General features: G+C 51.9%; 1 protein-coding gene across 2 annotated transcripts in view; it reads right to left on the minus strand.

Moving 5' to 3' along the window:
• The window catches only part of GSG1L (GSG1 like), a 279,380-nt gene extending 263,669 nt beyond the window's left edge, over positions 1–15,711 (minus strand). For both annotated transcript variants that reach the window (XM_054452720.2, XM_054452719.2), the window contains exon 1: positions 15,294–15,711. In XM_054452720.2, coding sequence (XP_054308695.1) covers positions 15,294–15,636 — 343 coding nt within the window. In that variant the 5' untranslated portion in view covers positions 15,637–15,711. The remainder of the gene's footprint in view (positions 1–15,293) is intronic.
• Between the last annotated feature and the right edge of the window lie 305 nt (positions 15,712–16,016).

A 16,016-nucleotide genomic window follows, 5' to 3' on the forward strand; every position in this document is an offset into this window, starting at 1 on the left:
AAAAATAGGATGCAAAGTAAAAAGCATTCACTGGGGGAAAATAGCCATTTTATCTTGACAAAAGATAAAATCCACAATTCCACAATGAAAATATAACTGTCAAGAATCTTCTTGTGATGAATAACATAGACTCAAACTTTTTTATGAAAACAAAAACTATCAGAAATTCAAGTAAAAATGGGAAGGATCCTATTGAAGAGAAAGAGATTAACCTACCTCATCCAGCTTTTGGCAGATAAAGAGAGTAAAGATAAATAAATGACAATTTAGAGGCCGGGTGCAGTGGCTCACACTTGTAATCCTAGCACTTTGGGAGGCTGAGGTGGGAAGATTGCTTGAGGCCAATAGTTTGAGACCAGCCTGGGCAACATAGTAAGACCTCATCTCTACAAAAAAAAAAAAAAAATTTAATTAGCCAGATGTGGTGGCGTGCACCTTTAGTCCCAGCTACTCAGGAGGCTGAGATGGAAGGATCACTTGAACCCAGGAAGTTGAAGCTGCAGTGAGCCATGATGGCGTCACTGCACCCCAGCCTGGATGACAGAGCAAGACTCTGTCTCAAAAATATATATATAACAATATAAAGCCCTTAAATAATACTATCTATAAAACTGCTTTAAACTGCACACAGGGAATATACCTGCTTTTTCAAATAAAACATTTATGAAAAAAAAGGCAGAAATTGCATAGGCTACTTTCTCTATCATTCATTAAATTATAAATTAATGACAAAAAATTAAGCAAATAAGACAAGGCACTGGGATTTTTTTTAATAGAGAGAGTCTCACTATGTTGCCCAGTCTGGTCTCTAACTCCTGGTTTCAAGTGATCTTCTCACCTCAGCCTCCCAAAGTGCTGGGATTACAGGCATAAGCCACTGCACCTGGCCTATACTGGGAAATTTTTAATGTTCTACTAAATTATTCTTGGATCAATGAAGTAACAAAATCAAAATTTCTGAACTTTTAGAAACAAAATTGTCATGGCATAATTTTTAGAAAATCATCTGAAAGAAAGCACCACATTTTAAAGCACTGCACTCCTAGGATATGGCTAAAGTGGTGCTCAGAGGCAAACTTATAGCATTAAATGCATTCATAATTTTTTAACTATGAAAAAACAAAGTTTTCAATGTAAAAACTTGCAAACATTAACAAACCTCAGAAAAGTCAGACTAAAGAAAACTAGGATGTATCAGAAAATTTTTAAAAAACAGAATCAATAAATACAAGAGTAATGAGGCTTTTTTTAAAAAGATGGAGGAGGGGGCAATAAAACAGCTAAGCTGGCAAGACCTGGGCTGGAGAAAAAAAGGGAGAAGGGTAGAACAAATCAGGCCTGGGGCCTGAGGATGCGCAGTCTCAGTATAGATCCTATGTAAAGGTTTCAAGCCTGTCGGCTCTCTCTGGAGGTCTGGAAAGCAATTTTTACAGGGCCCACATCACCACTGGTAGACTTGAGCAAGACAAAACCATTAGAAAGAGAAGAAAAATCACAACATACACAGGAGCAGGAATGAGAAAAGGAAACTCATCAAAGAGAGGCTTTTTCTTTAAATCCTTTTAAATTCCTTTCAAAATTCCTTTTAATTCCTTTTAAAAGGAATACTATGCTAAATAGCCAAAATACTATGCTAAATTTTATGCAAATACATTTGCAACTCTTATGAAGAAATTATTTTCTGAGAAAAGACAACTCACTAAAAATTGACTTAAGAAGTAGAAAACTGGGCTGTGTGGTAGCTCATGCCTGTAAGCCCAACACTTTGGGAGGCCAAGGCGGGAGGATCACTTGAGCCCAGAAGTTCAAAACCAGCCTGAGCAACATAGCAAGACCCCACCTCTAAAAAAAAATTTTTTTAATTAGGTGGGCATGGTGACACATGCCTGTAGTCCCAGCTACTTGGAAGGCTGAGATGGGAGGATCACCTAAGCCTGAAAGGTCAAGACTTCAGTGAGCTGTGATTGCACCACTGCATTCTGCTTAGAATGCTCCCCTCTACTCCCCCCAAGAACTCTATGGCTGCCCTCTTACAGTTGTTCAGGCCTCAGTTCAGATGTCACCTTGTCAAAGAAGTCTCCCCAACACCATATCCAAAACTCCACCTGCAAGAGCTACCTCATGACTCTGTTTCATGGAATTCAAGCACTACATCTCTATATGAAATTATTGATTTATCTACGGTTTAACTTATTCATTTTCTCTCTCTCCACTGGAATGGAAGCTCCTTGTGGGCAGGAACCTTATTTATGAAGTTCACCTAGTGAACCTGGTGCCTAGCAGAGGACCTGGGACAGAATAGGTGCTTAATAGATGTGATGAATGAATGAATGAATGAATACCAAAGGAGACAAGAAAATTTCCAAAAAATCCTTCCAAATGATCTCTTATTAGAAAGGAGAGCAAATCTTTTTTTGTTTTGTTTTGTTTTAAGAGTCAAGGTCTTACTCTGCCACCCAGACTGGAGTGCAGTGGTGCAATCACAACTCACTGCAGCTGAGAACTCCTGGGCTCAAGCGATCCTCCCATCTCAGCCTCCTCAGTAGCTAGGACTACAGGCACACACCACCACGCCTGGCTAATGTTTTTTGTAGAGATGGGGTCTTGCTACGTTGGCCTTGAACTCCTCACCTCAAGCAATCCTCTTGTCTCAGCCTCCAGAAGGGCCGGGATTGGAGGCATGAGCCACTGCACCCAGGTAGGAGGACAGATCCTTAAAGAAGGGCTGGAATTGGAGACATGAGCCACTGCACCCAGCTAGGAGGACAGATCTTTAAAGATAGAAATAGGTATCCTGGAAAATACTTCAAGGGTCGGAACAACTTGGCCAGCAGGTAAGGGTTTGGTGCCTTTTGGAAAGATGACCTTGGGTCTCAAAATTCTACTCCATCACCATTAGAGAAAAAATGTAAAGCAGGCTTCAAAAGTCCAAAGAGGTTATGGCTTATGCAGTCAACAGCCTATTAGCCTTCACCAACTCAGGGGAGCCCAACTGCTTCCTGATCCCCTGAGTTCCAGGGGTCATTTCTGGTCTGCAACTGGTGCCATATAAGCCGCCATCACCAATGTATCTGTTCTCATTGTCTGTCCCCTCCAGAATGCAAGCTCCATGAAGATAAGGACTGTCTGCTTTGTCCTCCGCTGAATCCACAATGGCCTTAGTAAGGGCTTAATAAATTTAGGTTACATGCACAAATGAAGAAACCACCTCCTGTTGTCTGTCTTCCTTCTCTGAAATGGAAGCTCCATGAAACTAAAACCCTCATTCGTCTTGTTTCCTGCTGTAGTCCCCTGAACCTAGACAAAGCCTAGCACATAGTAGGTGTTCATGAAAATGAATGAAAGAAGGAATGAGAATTTGTAGACTCTCCTTCTGAGTCATCCCAAGTGTTCATTACCTACCAGTCCCAGGAAATTTGGCTTTTGGTTGGAGTGGGCATTTTTTGTGTAACAGCTATTCTGACCAACAGGGCATAAGTCAGAAAACTGAAGGTCAAGGTCTAGCAGAACCTTAAGGGACAGACAAAGATCAGCAACTAGAAAGCAGGGCTCAGATTCTGGTGCCAGTTCTGCTGGTGACTAGGGGATGGTTTAGAAAAGGGTCTTTCCCTGCAGAGACTTGCATTTCCTTGTTCATAAAACAAAGAGTTGATTTTCAGACAGTGATTTTCAAAAGCGTGGGTTGCACATCACTGAGGCGTTGAGGTAGATCGAGCAATTGGGCAGCATGTCAGGTAGGGAGAAGTGTTACAAAAAAAAAAAAAAAAAAAACAAGCTGCGTAGTGGAATAAGGTGGGGAGGTGACTGCAACTTTAAATAGGGTGGCCAAGGAAGACCTCATTCACAAGGAACATTTGAGGGAAGTGATGGGGTGGAAATCTGGAGAAAGAGTTTCAGGCTAAGGGAGCTGCACGTGCAAAGGCCCTAGGACAGGAGCATGCCTGGAGGTGTGTGTGCAAGATGACAGTGGGGCTGCAGCATAGACAGCAAGGAAGAGCATCATGGGAGATGGGGCAGAGAGTAATGGGGCAGGTGATGGCGGGTCTTGTAGCTACCAGGAGAACATTGGCTTTACCGGGAATGACATGGAAGCCACTGGAGGGTCTGAGCAAAGGGACTCTAGCAGTATGCAGTAGGATTGCTCAGCACGGTGGGGGACAAACAGAAGCAGGATGACCAGTGAGTGGGATGCTGGAGTCATCCAGGACAGAGATGGTGCAGGCTCAGACCAGGGGGGGCGGAGGAGACGGGGAGAAATGGTGGGACTCTGGATGTGTTTGGGAAAAGAGTTAGCAGGATTTGCCGATAGATTAAATGAGCTGTGTGAGGATGAGTGTGTGTTTGTGTCTGTGAGGAGAGAGAGAAAGGAGTCAAAGACGACTCCAAGGTCTTTTGCCTGAGAAATTGGAAAGATGGAGCTGTCTTTCGTTGAGATGGGGCTAAGAAAGGGGCAGGAGTGGGGTGTGGAGGAGTCATCTGTGCCACCAATGTTCGACCTGTCATCAATGTTCTCTGGTTTCTACTTTCTTTTTTTTTTTTAATTAAAAAAAATTTTTTTAGAAATTGGGTCTTGCTATGTTGCCCAGGCTGGTCTCAAACTCCTGGCCTCAAACAATCCTCCCACCTCAGCCTCCCAAAGTGCTGGGATTACAGATGTGTGCCACCCTGCCGGCCCCAGGTCTCTGCTCTCTAAGCACATGGTAGGACTGAAATTCTCCAGTCCTTGAAAAGATGGACATGGCCATGTGATTTGCTTTGACCAATGAGATGCAAGTAGGATGGTACGTGCCGCTTCTAGGCAAGGACTCATACCCTTTCCTGCCTCGACAGCCATGGAAAATCAGAGATGGAGCATCCTTTATCCAGGTCCCCAATGAGGTCACCACGAAGTAGAGCCCCCCGCTGACGTGCTACGGATATGTCACGGGAGTAAGAAGTCAACTAGGGTTGTCTGCAACCTCCCACATCTGCAGATTGCTGCAGATAGCTGCAACGGCATAGCCCAGCCTGCTGTGGCTGAGGACGGCAGAAAATAGGTGATTAGGTAGGGACATGTTAATCTGAGATGCCTGTGAGATCCCCATGTGGAGAGATCCGCCAAGCGGAGACAGTGACTCGTGTCCAAGTCTTCTGCCTCCCCACCCCACCCAGCTGTGTTCTGGAGAGGGTCTTCCTCCTCTATGCCCCTTCCAGGACCACCCAGAAGATCTCCCTCAAGGTGGGGCTCGGGCCAAGTGGGGCTGCCTGGGACAAGGCTGGCAGAGGGGGGCAGAGAGCGTGGCCAGTGGTGTCCAAGGGGCTGGAGGAGTGGGGGTTTCAGCCTCCCATCCCCTCTTCCAGAAAAGGATCCCCTGTAGAGAAACCAGGGTGGAGAGAGGCCCAGAGAGAAGGGGGGACACGCAGACATAGACAAAGGGGAGCAGAAGCCCCACAAATGTGTCCAGAGGGGACAGAGGCAATCAAGTTGACTTAGGGAGAAGCTGCTTCCCACATGCCACGTTTGCTTAGAGCGTGAATGACTAATGAAAATAGCACTGTTTTCCTAAGATGCTTGTATTCTTCTAGTCACACTTTACATAAGACTTCTTTTTGTTGTTGTTATTAGCATATTATTATTATTATTATTTGGGCAACATGAAGAGGGGTCAGTGATGAAATGAAGCCCCCATCCCCCAAACACTGCACCCACCCACTGCTGCCAACTGGGAGGACAGAGGGGGACTGGAGGGCAGAGTCAGATGAGGGAGGGTCTGGCCTTCTCCATCTGTCTGGATGGGGTGCAGCCACTCCCCTGGGGCTGAGGCCTCAAGGAGTCACTTCCCCTGTAGGGGCCTCCTGGAAAAGAGCAAGGCGAGGCGGGAAGGGCCACGTGTGCTGCTACCGCCTCCCCTGGGCTATTTCGGGCTCCCCTCGCTCGCCTCTCTCCTCTCCAGCTTCTCGGACACCCTCCTCCCTGTGCGTGAGTGCACGTGCACATGTGTGTGTCTGTGCATGCATGCGTGTGTGCACACACGTGTGTCTCTTTCTCTGCCCACATATTTCTCCCTTTCTCCGTCTCTGTCTGTTTCTGTCTCATTGCTGCTCTCTGCATCTCTGTCCGGGTGTGCACCCAATGCGGTGCACGTGCCTCGATCTCCCTCTGCATCTTCTCATCTCTCTCTGTGTCTCTGTGTCTCTGTCTCTCTCCTCGCTTGCTCCCTCTGTATGTGTCTGCCTTTCTCTCTGTTGATCAGTCCTTCTCTGGTCCCCTCGGTCCCCCTCGCAGCCTCCCTCTGCATCCCTCTCAGATTCAGTGTGTGCCACCCGCCCTGTGTCTGTCACCCCCCACTCCTCACAATGTCTGTGTCTCCTGCCCTCCTCCTCCCCTCCTCCCCAGTGGCTATCTCTGATGCACACTCTGGGAGGCCAGGACTTCGGACAAGGCTACCACGGCCACTGTCCTCGCCAAGCTCCAGCCCAAATACCCACCCCAGCTCCGCTTCCAGAAGCTCTGACCCTCCTCAACCTCCATCACCTCCCATCCCCAGTCCCCACCATCAGGGAAGAAGGAAGGCCCCTGAGAGGGGACCCTGCCTCCTCCAGGCAAGCTTGGGGCCAAGTCCTCTTCCACATCTCACCCACATCACCCACACTTTGGGAGGCTGCGGCAGATGGATCATCTGAGGTCAGGAATTGGAGACCAGCCTGGCCAACATGGTGAAACTCCATCTCTACTAAAAATACGAAAATTAGCCCAGTGTAGTGGCAGGCGCCTGTAATCCCAGCTACTCAGGAGGCTGAGGCAGGAGAATTGCTTAAACCCAGGAGACGGAGGTTGCAGTGAGCCGAGATTGCACCACTGCATTCCAGCCTGGGCGACAGAGTGAGACTCCATCTCAAAAAATAATAATAATAAAATAAAATAATAAAATATTATTATTACAAATATTTTTACATAAAAAGAAAAACAACTGGGGGCTGGGAACTCAATCCTGTCAAGAGCAAAACTCTGGCCTAGAAGTTGCAAATTGACGGGACAAGGGTCTACCCACCCCTCGAAAGTGTTTGATTTTGGCCTGCAGATCAGATGTCTTTAAAAAAAAATGGATTTGCTGCCAAATGTGAACAATCAGCAGATGTCGTATAAAAACTGGGAGTTTTGAACAAAAATGGACCACTAGGCACTCCACGAGCCACCCCCTCCTGCAGTGAGAAAGCTTCTGGAACCACACAGCGGTTGCCCAGCCCCTGCAGGCCCCCTACTCCTTCCTCACGTCATTCTCGTAGGTTTCCAGCCTGGCCCCTGTGGGATTTTAGTTGGTGGCTCTGGATCCGAGGGAAGGTCCAGCCTCCAGGAGCCCAGTGGCCCTGGCTCTGGCCTCTGAGGGGTGGTGATTTCACCTTTGCTGCAGCATTATTCTATTTTTATTTTTATTTATTTTTGAGACAGGGTCTCCCTCTGTTGCCCAGGCTGGAGCACAGTGACACGATCACAGCTCACTGCAGCCTGAAACTCCTGGGTTCAAGCAATCCTCCCACTTCAGCCTCCTGAGTAGCTGGGACTTACAGGCACACACCACCACACTTATCTAATTTTTAATTTTTTTTGTAGAGATGGGGGTCTTGCTATGTTGCCCAGGCTTGCCTTGAATTCCTCAAGGGATCCCAAAGTGCTGGGATTACAGGCGTGAGCCATTGTGCCCAGTTAGCATTGTTCTAATAAACTCCTCCTTTTATTATTTTTTTTAATTTTTTTTTTTAAGATGGAGTCTTGCTCTGTCCCCCAGGCTAGAGTGCAGTGGCGCGATCTCAGCTCACTGCAACCTCTGCCTTCTGGGTTCAAAAAATTCTCCTGCCTTAGCCTCCCAAGTAGCTGGGACTACAGCTGCCTGCCACCACCCAGCTAATTTTTGTATTTTTAATAGAGATGGGGTTTCACCATGTTGGCCAGGCTGGTCTTGAACTCCAGACCTCAGGTGATCCACCCGCTTCGGCCTCCCAAAGTGCTGGGATTACAGGCATGAGCCACCGCGCCTGGCCCATTCCCCTTTTATTCTTATCTGGGGTCGAGTTTGTTTCCATCACTTGAGACCAAAAGAGCTTAACAAGCACCGTCCTGAAGGCAGCAGAGGCCCAAGGTTGCAGCATCCTCACAAGACAGCTCTGAGTCTGGCACCCCAGAATTTAAACACGGGGGAGTGACCGTGAGCTCCCCACAGGATCCCACTAAACACCTCTCCTTGGAAATAAACCAAGAGAGGGAGCAGGGAAGAAAGAAGAACATCTGACAAGTCCACGGGAATGACAGGCACGGAGTAGAGAGCCCTGGCCTCTTGCTGCCCACAGAAGCCCTGGGAAGTCCCCAGAGCCCCAGTACATTCCACAGGTGTTCCCTGAGTCCCTCCTGAAAACTTAGTCCCTGCTATAAAGACACATGCACACGCATGTTTATTGTGGCACTACTCACAATAGCAAAGACTTGGAACCAACCCAAATGTCTAACAGTGATAGACTGGATTAAGAAAATGTGGCACATATACGCCATGGAATACTATGCAGCCATAAAAAATGATGAGTTCATGTCTTTTGTAGGGACATGGATGAAGCTGGAAACCATCATTCTCAGCAAACTATTGCAAGGACAAAAAACCAAACACCATATGTTCTCACTCATAGGTGGGAACTGAACAATGAGAACACCTGGACACAGGAAGGGGAACATCACACACCGGGGCCTGTTGTGGGGTGGGGGGAGGGGTGAGGGATAGCATTAGGAGATATACCTAATGTAAATGACGAGTTAATGGGTGCAGCACACCAACATGGCACATGTATACATATGTAACAAACCTGCACATTGTGCACATGTACCCTAAAACTTAAAGTATAATAAAAAATATATATTAAAAAAAAAAAAGACTTGGTCCCTGTCACATGGTGCTGCCTCCCAGAGCCTGGACAAGCTGCCACGCTGAGTCCTACGGCATTGAAGTGCCAGCTCATCTAGGCTCTGGGGGCAGCACAATGTGACCGAGACAAGGCTTGTCCTCAGGGAGCCAGCGTCCCAGCAGGGAGATGGATGATAGAGAGAAGCCAGTGTGATACGCAGTGGGTATGACCTCGATCAGAGCAGTGGGGACATCAGGGGTGCAGGGGAGTGCCAGCGGGCGGCAAGGTGGCTAATTTCAGTGGGGTGGTCCAGGAAGGCCTCACAAACAGGAGGACATTTGAGCAGAGACTTGCACGGGGTTGTCTTGTGGAAGAGTTCCTGGAGGCAAGGAACAGCGAGTACAAAAGCCTCGGCCTGTCGAAGAGCCAGTAAGGAGGCCAGTGTGGCTGGAGAAGAGTGACTGTGGGGGTGCAGAGGAGTGAGGAAGGGCAGGAGGCAGTAGGGAAGACTGCAGACTTCCCGGCAGTCCTTGGAAGGCATTCGACTGTGACTGAGTGAGGAAGGGTCCGGAGTGGGGAACGGGGGTGATCCACCTCAAATGGAACAGGGAACCCTCCGGCCACTGGGTGGAGAAACAGACCATGAAGTCAAAGCCAGGAGCAGGGGGAGCTGCAGGGCGAGGTGGGACGCACTGGGTTCTGATTGACCGGCTGGCAGGATGGACCAATGGACCAGGCATCCAAACTGAGGTTTGGAGGCCTGAGCTCCTAGAAGGGAAGGGCGGCAATTCATGTAAACTGAGGTCAGAACAGGTTGGGGGGCGGGGCACCGTGGACTCCCCCAGGGGCAGCTCCACTCACTCCCATTGGGAGTACAGACTCCATCTGCCAGGTTTTCAAGAAAAGCCATAAATCCAGATGTTTCTATGAAGTGGCTCCATATTCAAATGTTGGCAACTTATTCAAAGACACTGGGAACACTGCAGGGCCAAACAAAACAGATACACAGTTCAGATGTGATGCACGGGCCACCTGTCTACAGCCTCAGACTCAAGGGTCAGATAGCAGCAAGTCCCGTTTACCAAGTGCTGGCTGTGCCAGTGGAGTGCTGGGACCACATTATCTGGATCAACCCCAAAGATGCTATCGTGGGGCAGATAGGATCATCTTCATGCCCCAGCCAAGGAAACTGAGGCCCAGAGAGGGCAGACTCCTACCCAAGGCCACACAGCAGCTGGCAGTAGTATGAGGACTAGAACCTGGACCATCTGGGCCCAAACCCTGTGATGGGTCATGGGACAGGGCTCTGTCACCTCCATCATCCACACAAAACACTCAACAAAACCTCCATTTTACACATAAGGAAAGAAAAGTCCAGAAAGAGAGGGAGTGTGATTTCTCCGAAGCCACTCAGTAAGTTGGCATCAAAGCCTGGAGCCAAACCCGGGGATCGTGACTCCAGATGCAGTGCTCCGCCCAACGAACCTGGTTGGAGGAACAAAGGGAGCCTGAGTGAGCTGGACTGGGGAGACTGAGGAGCAGCACAGCACAGCAGGCAAGAGCCAGGCTCCGGAGCCTTCTGCCTGGGTGCACATCCAGCTTTGCCGCTTACTAGCTGTGTGCCTTGGGCAACTCACTTCACCTCTCTGTGCCTCTGTTTACTCATCTAGGAAATGAGAGCAACCAGGGCACCCACCTCGTAGGGCTACTATGCAGACAAAAGGAAGTAATACTTGTCAGGCCAGCCACGGTGGCTCACACCTGTAATCCCAGCACTTTGGGAGGCCAAGGCAAGCAGATCGCTTGAGGCCAGGAATTTGAGACCATCCTGAGCAACATAGTGAAACCTCGTCTCTACAAAAAATACAAAAATTAGCCAGGTATGGTGGCGTACACCTGTGGTCCCAGCTACTCGGGAGGCTAAGGCGGGAGGATGCCTGAGCCCAAGAGGTGGAGGCTGCAGTAAGCTGTGCTCACAACACTGTACTCCAGTCTGAGCGACAGAACAAGACCAAAAAAAAAAAAAAAAAACCCATGTCAAGGAGTTAGAGCAATGCCTTCCATCATGCAAATCTTTGCCCAACAGATGCTCCCAACATGAAACACATCGAATATGACACTAACATACACCCAAGCACCAAAAACCTCCTGGTTGGGGACATCACAGGGGTCCTCATACTTGTGACACTGTAGCAGCATAATTTAGGGGACTGGGCAGAAGAGCTGGGGTTCTCTGTTCAAAATGAAGGAAGACAAGATGGGTACAGGGAAGGCTGGCTGGAGACTTGACTCTGAGTGACAGGAGGGCAGTCAGAGGTGCTGTGCCCCACATCTAACGATGACTTGGATGCTGGGTGCAGGATGAACTGGGGAGTGGGGGTGATGGCAGAGGCAGGAGATGGCTGCAGAAGTCCATGGGAGACACGGGTGGCTGTGGGTGGCTCAGCCCAGGGTGGCAGCAACACCGAGGTGGTGCTCCCCACTCCCTGCCCTGCCTCACCAAATCCTTGCATCTCCGGCGGGTGCTAGCTGCTCTGATCCCCACCTACGCAGTAGCCCTGGGAGGTTCCTGCCTGAAACCACGCTGCCAGTAAGAGGCAGAGCCCACCCTTGAACTTCCACCAGTTCTACAGGGGAGAGAGTTTTTGAGTTTGAAGGAAACATGCTCCTTCCTACCCCAACGTCTCTGGGACTGTGGGAGGGGCCACCACGGTGTGGGGCGTGTTGGCTCCCCGTCTGGGTCCTGCATGGGTCTTCTGGCTTCACACCCACCCCATCACCACCCAGCCCTGGGACTGGTCTCTCTCTTCTCTCTCCAATCTCACCTCCCTCCTGCCAGCCTGGCAAGTTCCCCAAGACCCCTCCACCTCCCCCCAGTCTTCCCAAGCCACCCCTTTCGTGCAGCTCAAAAGCATACAGGATGAAGTCCAATGCATGTGGACATCACCTGTGCTCCCAGCTGGCACAAGCTCCCACCTGCCCCACCATCGCCCCTAACCCAGACCTTCGTCCTCCCCTCCTCCAGGCCTCTCCTCAGCCACCCCCACCACACCGACCAGAACGATGCTTGCTTCTGCTCCCCACCAAACCCCTCCCCAGCGTCTCAACCAGAAGAGAAATCCAATTTGTGTGAAGGGCTTGGGGTGACTCTGTGTCGAGGCCACGCTTCCCTTTCTATTTGTGGAAGGACGCGGGTGCTCTTCTTGGAGCAAGGAGAAAAGGTTTCTTTGTGCAGGGTCTGGTGAAAGTGTGTCTGTTTAGGGCAGGCTGCAGTTTTCTTTGTGAACGCTGTAGATTTTTAGTGTGGGAAAAAGGGCTTATTACATTTCCCTGTGGCTGCCCGAGTGGGGAGAGGTTTTTCTGAGCCTAGAAAGGAATGGCCGAACAGGCGAACAGGCGTTGGAGTGGAGGGAACATTTAGCAGCTCCTTCTCATGGAGCGGTGAGGATCTCCTGGTTGGTGTTTGCATTTGGGTGCACGTGAAACACACAGAAGGAAAGAAAGCTTTGCTGTAGTTTGATGGAAGGGAGGGAAGTTTAGCCTTGATGTATGGGGGTTGGGGAGGCGAGATTTTGTTCAGGGGGCTATTGGGATGTTTTTTTCCTCTTTGAGTAAAAAAATAAAATAGTCACAGAACCCAGAGGAAAGGTTGTCATGGCAACAAAAGTTTGAGGCCAGGTACCTGCTATCACCCTTTCAGGACCACGGTGGTGGACAAGGCAGGATTCTGGCACTGTAGGATCAGCTGCAGAAACCACCCCAGCTGGCTCCGATTCCCAAATTTCTCACCAACACTGACAAGCTGATAACTATTTTCCAAGCTCTCAGAGAGGAAAATTGTGATTTGGGGGGAGAGATGATCTCCAGCCCACAGTGGCCAAGAGGAAACTGGGGGTTTCTTTTATTTACCCAACAAATTAATCATCCGCATTTCTGAGTATTGGGAGTGAGGGTCTTAACTGAGCCCCCCAAAATGCCACCTTTCCTGACCCCTCAACTGTACTATTCTCTTCCCCGATCCCTTCACTCTGATTTCTTTCTGTTCCCGAGAAGATAATTCCAGCTCCCTTGCCAGAATCCCCTGTAAGCCTAAGTTTCTCATCTGAAAAAGCAAGTGCCCTAGAAGTGTCTACCTCAAAGGTGGCGGCCAGGAGTCAACAAGATTCAGGAGATGAGAAGTTTCAGGAGGACTTGGTGCACGCTAAAGTCTCAATAAATGTTAGCCAACATTGTTTTTTAAATAATTTTCAATTAATAATTTTTTAAAATACTTAAATATCCCAAGTCAAGCCCTGAAAGAACTACAGGGAAATAATTGTAGCAAGTACTGGGACCGTGACCTTCAGGGAGCAGCCAAGAGAGACTCCAAACAATTAAGAGGCTCAGCTGACCAGCTTGGACCAGGACACTCCACAGAGGTAGAGACAGGACCACTCCGGTGCCAGAGATGCATCATTGTATTTTCAGGTGTGTGCACAGAGGAAGGGAGGCAGAGGTGGTATCTCCCCAGGGCTGGGTCTCCTGAGCCTTGGAAACACCTTCTTGAACTTGGAGAAAGATGTACAGTAGCAAGATGTCTACCTCTAAGGACGAAGATGTTCCTGACAACAAGGTGTTATGAGGCCTCCATGTGAGAGATTAGGGTTGGGCTGTGCGGAAGGCAGGGAATTTTGGCCAAGATGCCTTTTGAAGTTAATAAATTTAATTGCATCCCACAGTAAACATTTGAGTCTTGAGTGTAAACCAGAAGTGGGTCTGATGGGATGAAACCAATCAGGGGCAGGTCCCTATTCAAACACCATGTATCTCTGACAAACGGCCAGCCTGGCTCAAGTCACAGAAAAGTTTGGTCAGGCACCCCCAGAAGCGAGACAGAGGAGGCAGCACCGCAGGAAACCTCCAGTTCATCATCCCAACCCCATCCAGTATGCACCCAGCAAATGTTTATTGAAGACCTACTGTGCGCTAGACATTACTCAGAGGCAGCAGTGAACGAGACCAACCATGCTGGCCCTCACAGAGTGACATCCTATGGGGAGAGGGGACTATAAGCTAGTGACCAAAAACAGGTCCCAGAAAATGTCAGGCAGTGCCAAGTGTGGCAGGGAGATAAACGCAGTGGTGAGATCCAAAGATGGAGACCCTCCCTCCAACGGGGAGCTCACAATGTTGTCCCTTCTCAGTATCCTGACTTGGAAGGCAGGTGGGAGAGTCCCAGTCAAAACAGCCCCTGAGGAAGGAGGTGGGGCGGGGAAGGGCATTCCAGACAGAGGATGCAGCCTGTGCAAAGGCCTGGAGCTTTTCACTGCTTCACAGCTTCCTCCCTCTGCCCTCTAAACAACTTAGGCCACTGGCTTATTTAGGGCAAACTAAGGGTGGAGGTCTGCTCTCACCCACCCTTGAGCACACACATACGTGTGGTGTCCACACTGAGGAGCCAGGCATGCAGGGAGGAGTTTTAACCTTGGAGAAAGAGGTCAATTCATTCAGGAGGGTGTCCACGCCTGGACACCCGCTCGGAGACACCACGTGTTTCGGGCCAGCTCTACCTGCTGTGTGGCACAACCAGCTGTCGGGCAGCTGTCCCCTGGGCCCTGCCACAGCCCGGCTGTCTGCCTCCAAAACACGCACTCCAGCCCAGGCTGCCTCTGGAGGGTAGAGCAGGGGGTTCAGGCAAAGGGGACAGTTTGATCTGCCTTCTGAAAAGTCAGTCCCCCACCGAACCTAATGGGAGCCTTGTGCTAAGCTAAGCCCTCCCGGACTCCTCGACCCAGAGTTTGCCCAGCTGTCCCCAGTTCCCTAGCCTGCCTCTCCCAGGAAGGGGCCAGGATACAGAGGGCTCCCTGGCGTCTGGCAATTGGGGTGCCTCTGGGCGGGTGCGGCTTTCCGGGAGCCCGCGGGACTCCCCCACTCCCCACTCCCGTCTGGGAGGTTCGGCGCGGGTTGGCGATGGGGGTGGAAGGCTCCCGGGTCTGTGGATCTGCGGCGGGAGGGGCGGCTGGCCCCAGGGGCGTTCCGGGGTGGGTGGGGGCATCTAGTGCCCCGCGAAAGGAAGAGGAGGAGGGGGCGAGCGTGGAGATGAGTTCAGGAGCGGAAAGCAGCGCGCGCCCCTCCGACCGGCAGCTGGGGTGGGCGCCTTCCCGGGGCGCGGGAGCGTCCCCAAAGCCGCGGGGCGTCCGCAGCGGGTAGGAGCACTGCCTTGCACCTCTCCACGGCGAGGCGTCCCGCACGTCCCCCCGTGCTGGTCCCCGGCCCCGGAACGGCGCGCGCCCCCTGCCCCGGAACGTCGCCCCTAGCCCGGCGGAGCGCTGGGAGCTGGGCCCAGGCGGCGGGAGGAGGGCGAGCAGGTCCAGGGCTCGGGCCTCGGTGGCCGCGCCGCCCCGGGGGAGCCGGAGCCGAGCTGGCCGCCGCCCGCGCGCACTCACCAAGCCCGCTGAGCTCCTCCTCGCACGAGTACCAGATGCCGGTGTGGAAATTCCTGAAGAGGAAGCGGTCGTCGCCGGTCTCCCAGCTGTAGAGCGCGCCGCCAGGGGGGCCGTTCCCCGAGGCGGTGGCGGCGGCGGCGGCGGGGGCGGCGGTGCCGTTGGCCGTGGCGTTGGCGCCCGAGTTGGGGCAGTTGGCGCGCCCGCCCTGGCCGCAGCCCGGCTTGGGGACCCGCTGCGTGCCCTGGCACCAGTGCGTGGTGAGGAAAGCGGTGGTGGCGAACAGCAGCGCCAGCAGGTTCAGGGCCACGGCCAGGAGCGCTCGGCCGCGGCGGCTAGTCTTCATGCCGCCCGCGCCGCCGGGACGGGACTGCACCGCCGGGGAGCTCCGCGCGCGAAGTTGGCAGCTGGCGCCCCGCGTCAGCGGCCGCTGCCCGCCGCGCCCCGGGGCTCGGGTGCCTGCGATCGGCGGCGGCGGACGCGGCGCGGGCCCATGCCCCCCCCCAACCCCGGGGTGGGGGTGCGGCGCGGGGGGCGTGCTGGGCGGGCGGGCGGGCGGGGCGGGCGGCGGTGGAGGAGCGGCTCCGGCGCGCCCGGAGCCCGGAGCGCGAGTGCACCTCGGCTAGGAGCCGCTGGCGCCTGGCAGCGGCTACGGCGCAGGGACGCGCGCCCCTCCGTGGGGAGACACCTGCAGGCGGCCCGCGACACTGTTCCGGCGCCCGCCCG

The sequence above is a fragment of the Pongo pygmaeus genome, chromosome 18 (assembly GCF_028885625.2).
Source record: "Pongo pygmaeus isolate AG05252 chromosome 18, NHGRI_mPonPyg2-v2.0_pri, whole genome shotgun sequence".
Classification (NCBI taxonomy): Eukaryota; Metazoa; Chordata; class Mammalia; order Primates; family Hominidae; genus Pongo; species Pongo pygmaeus.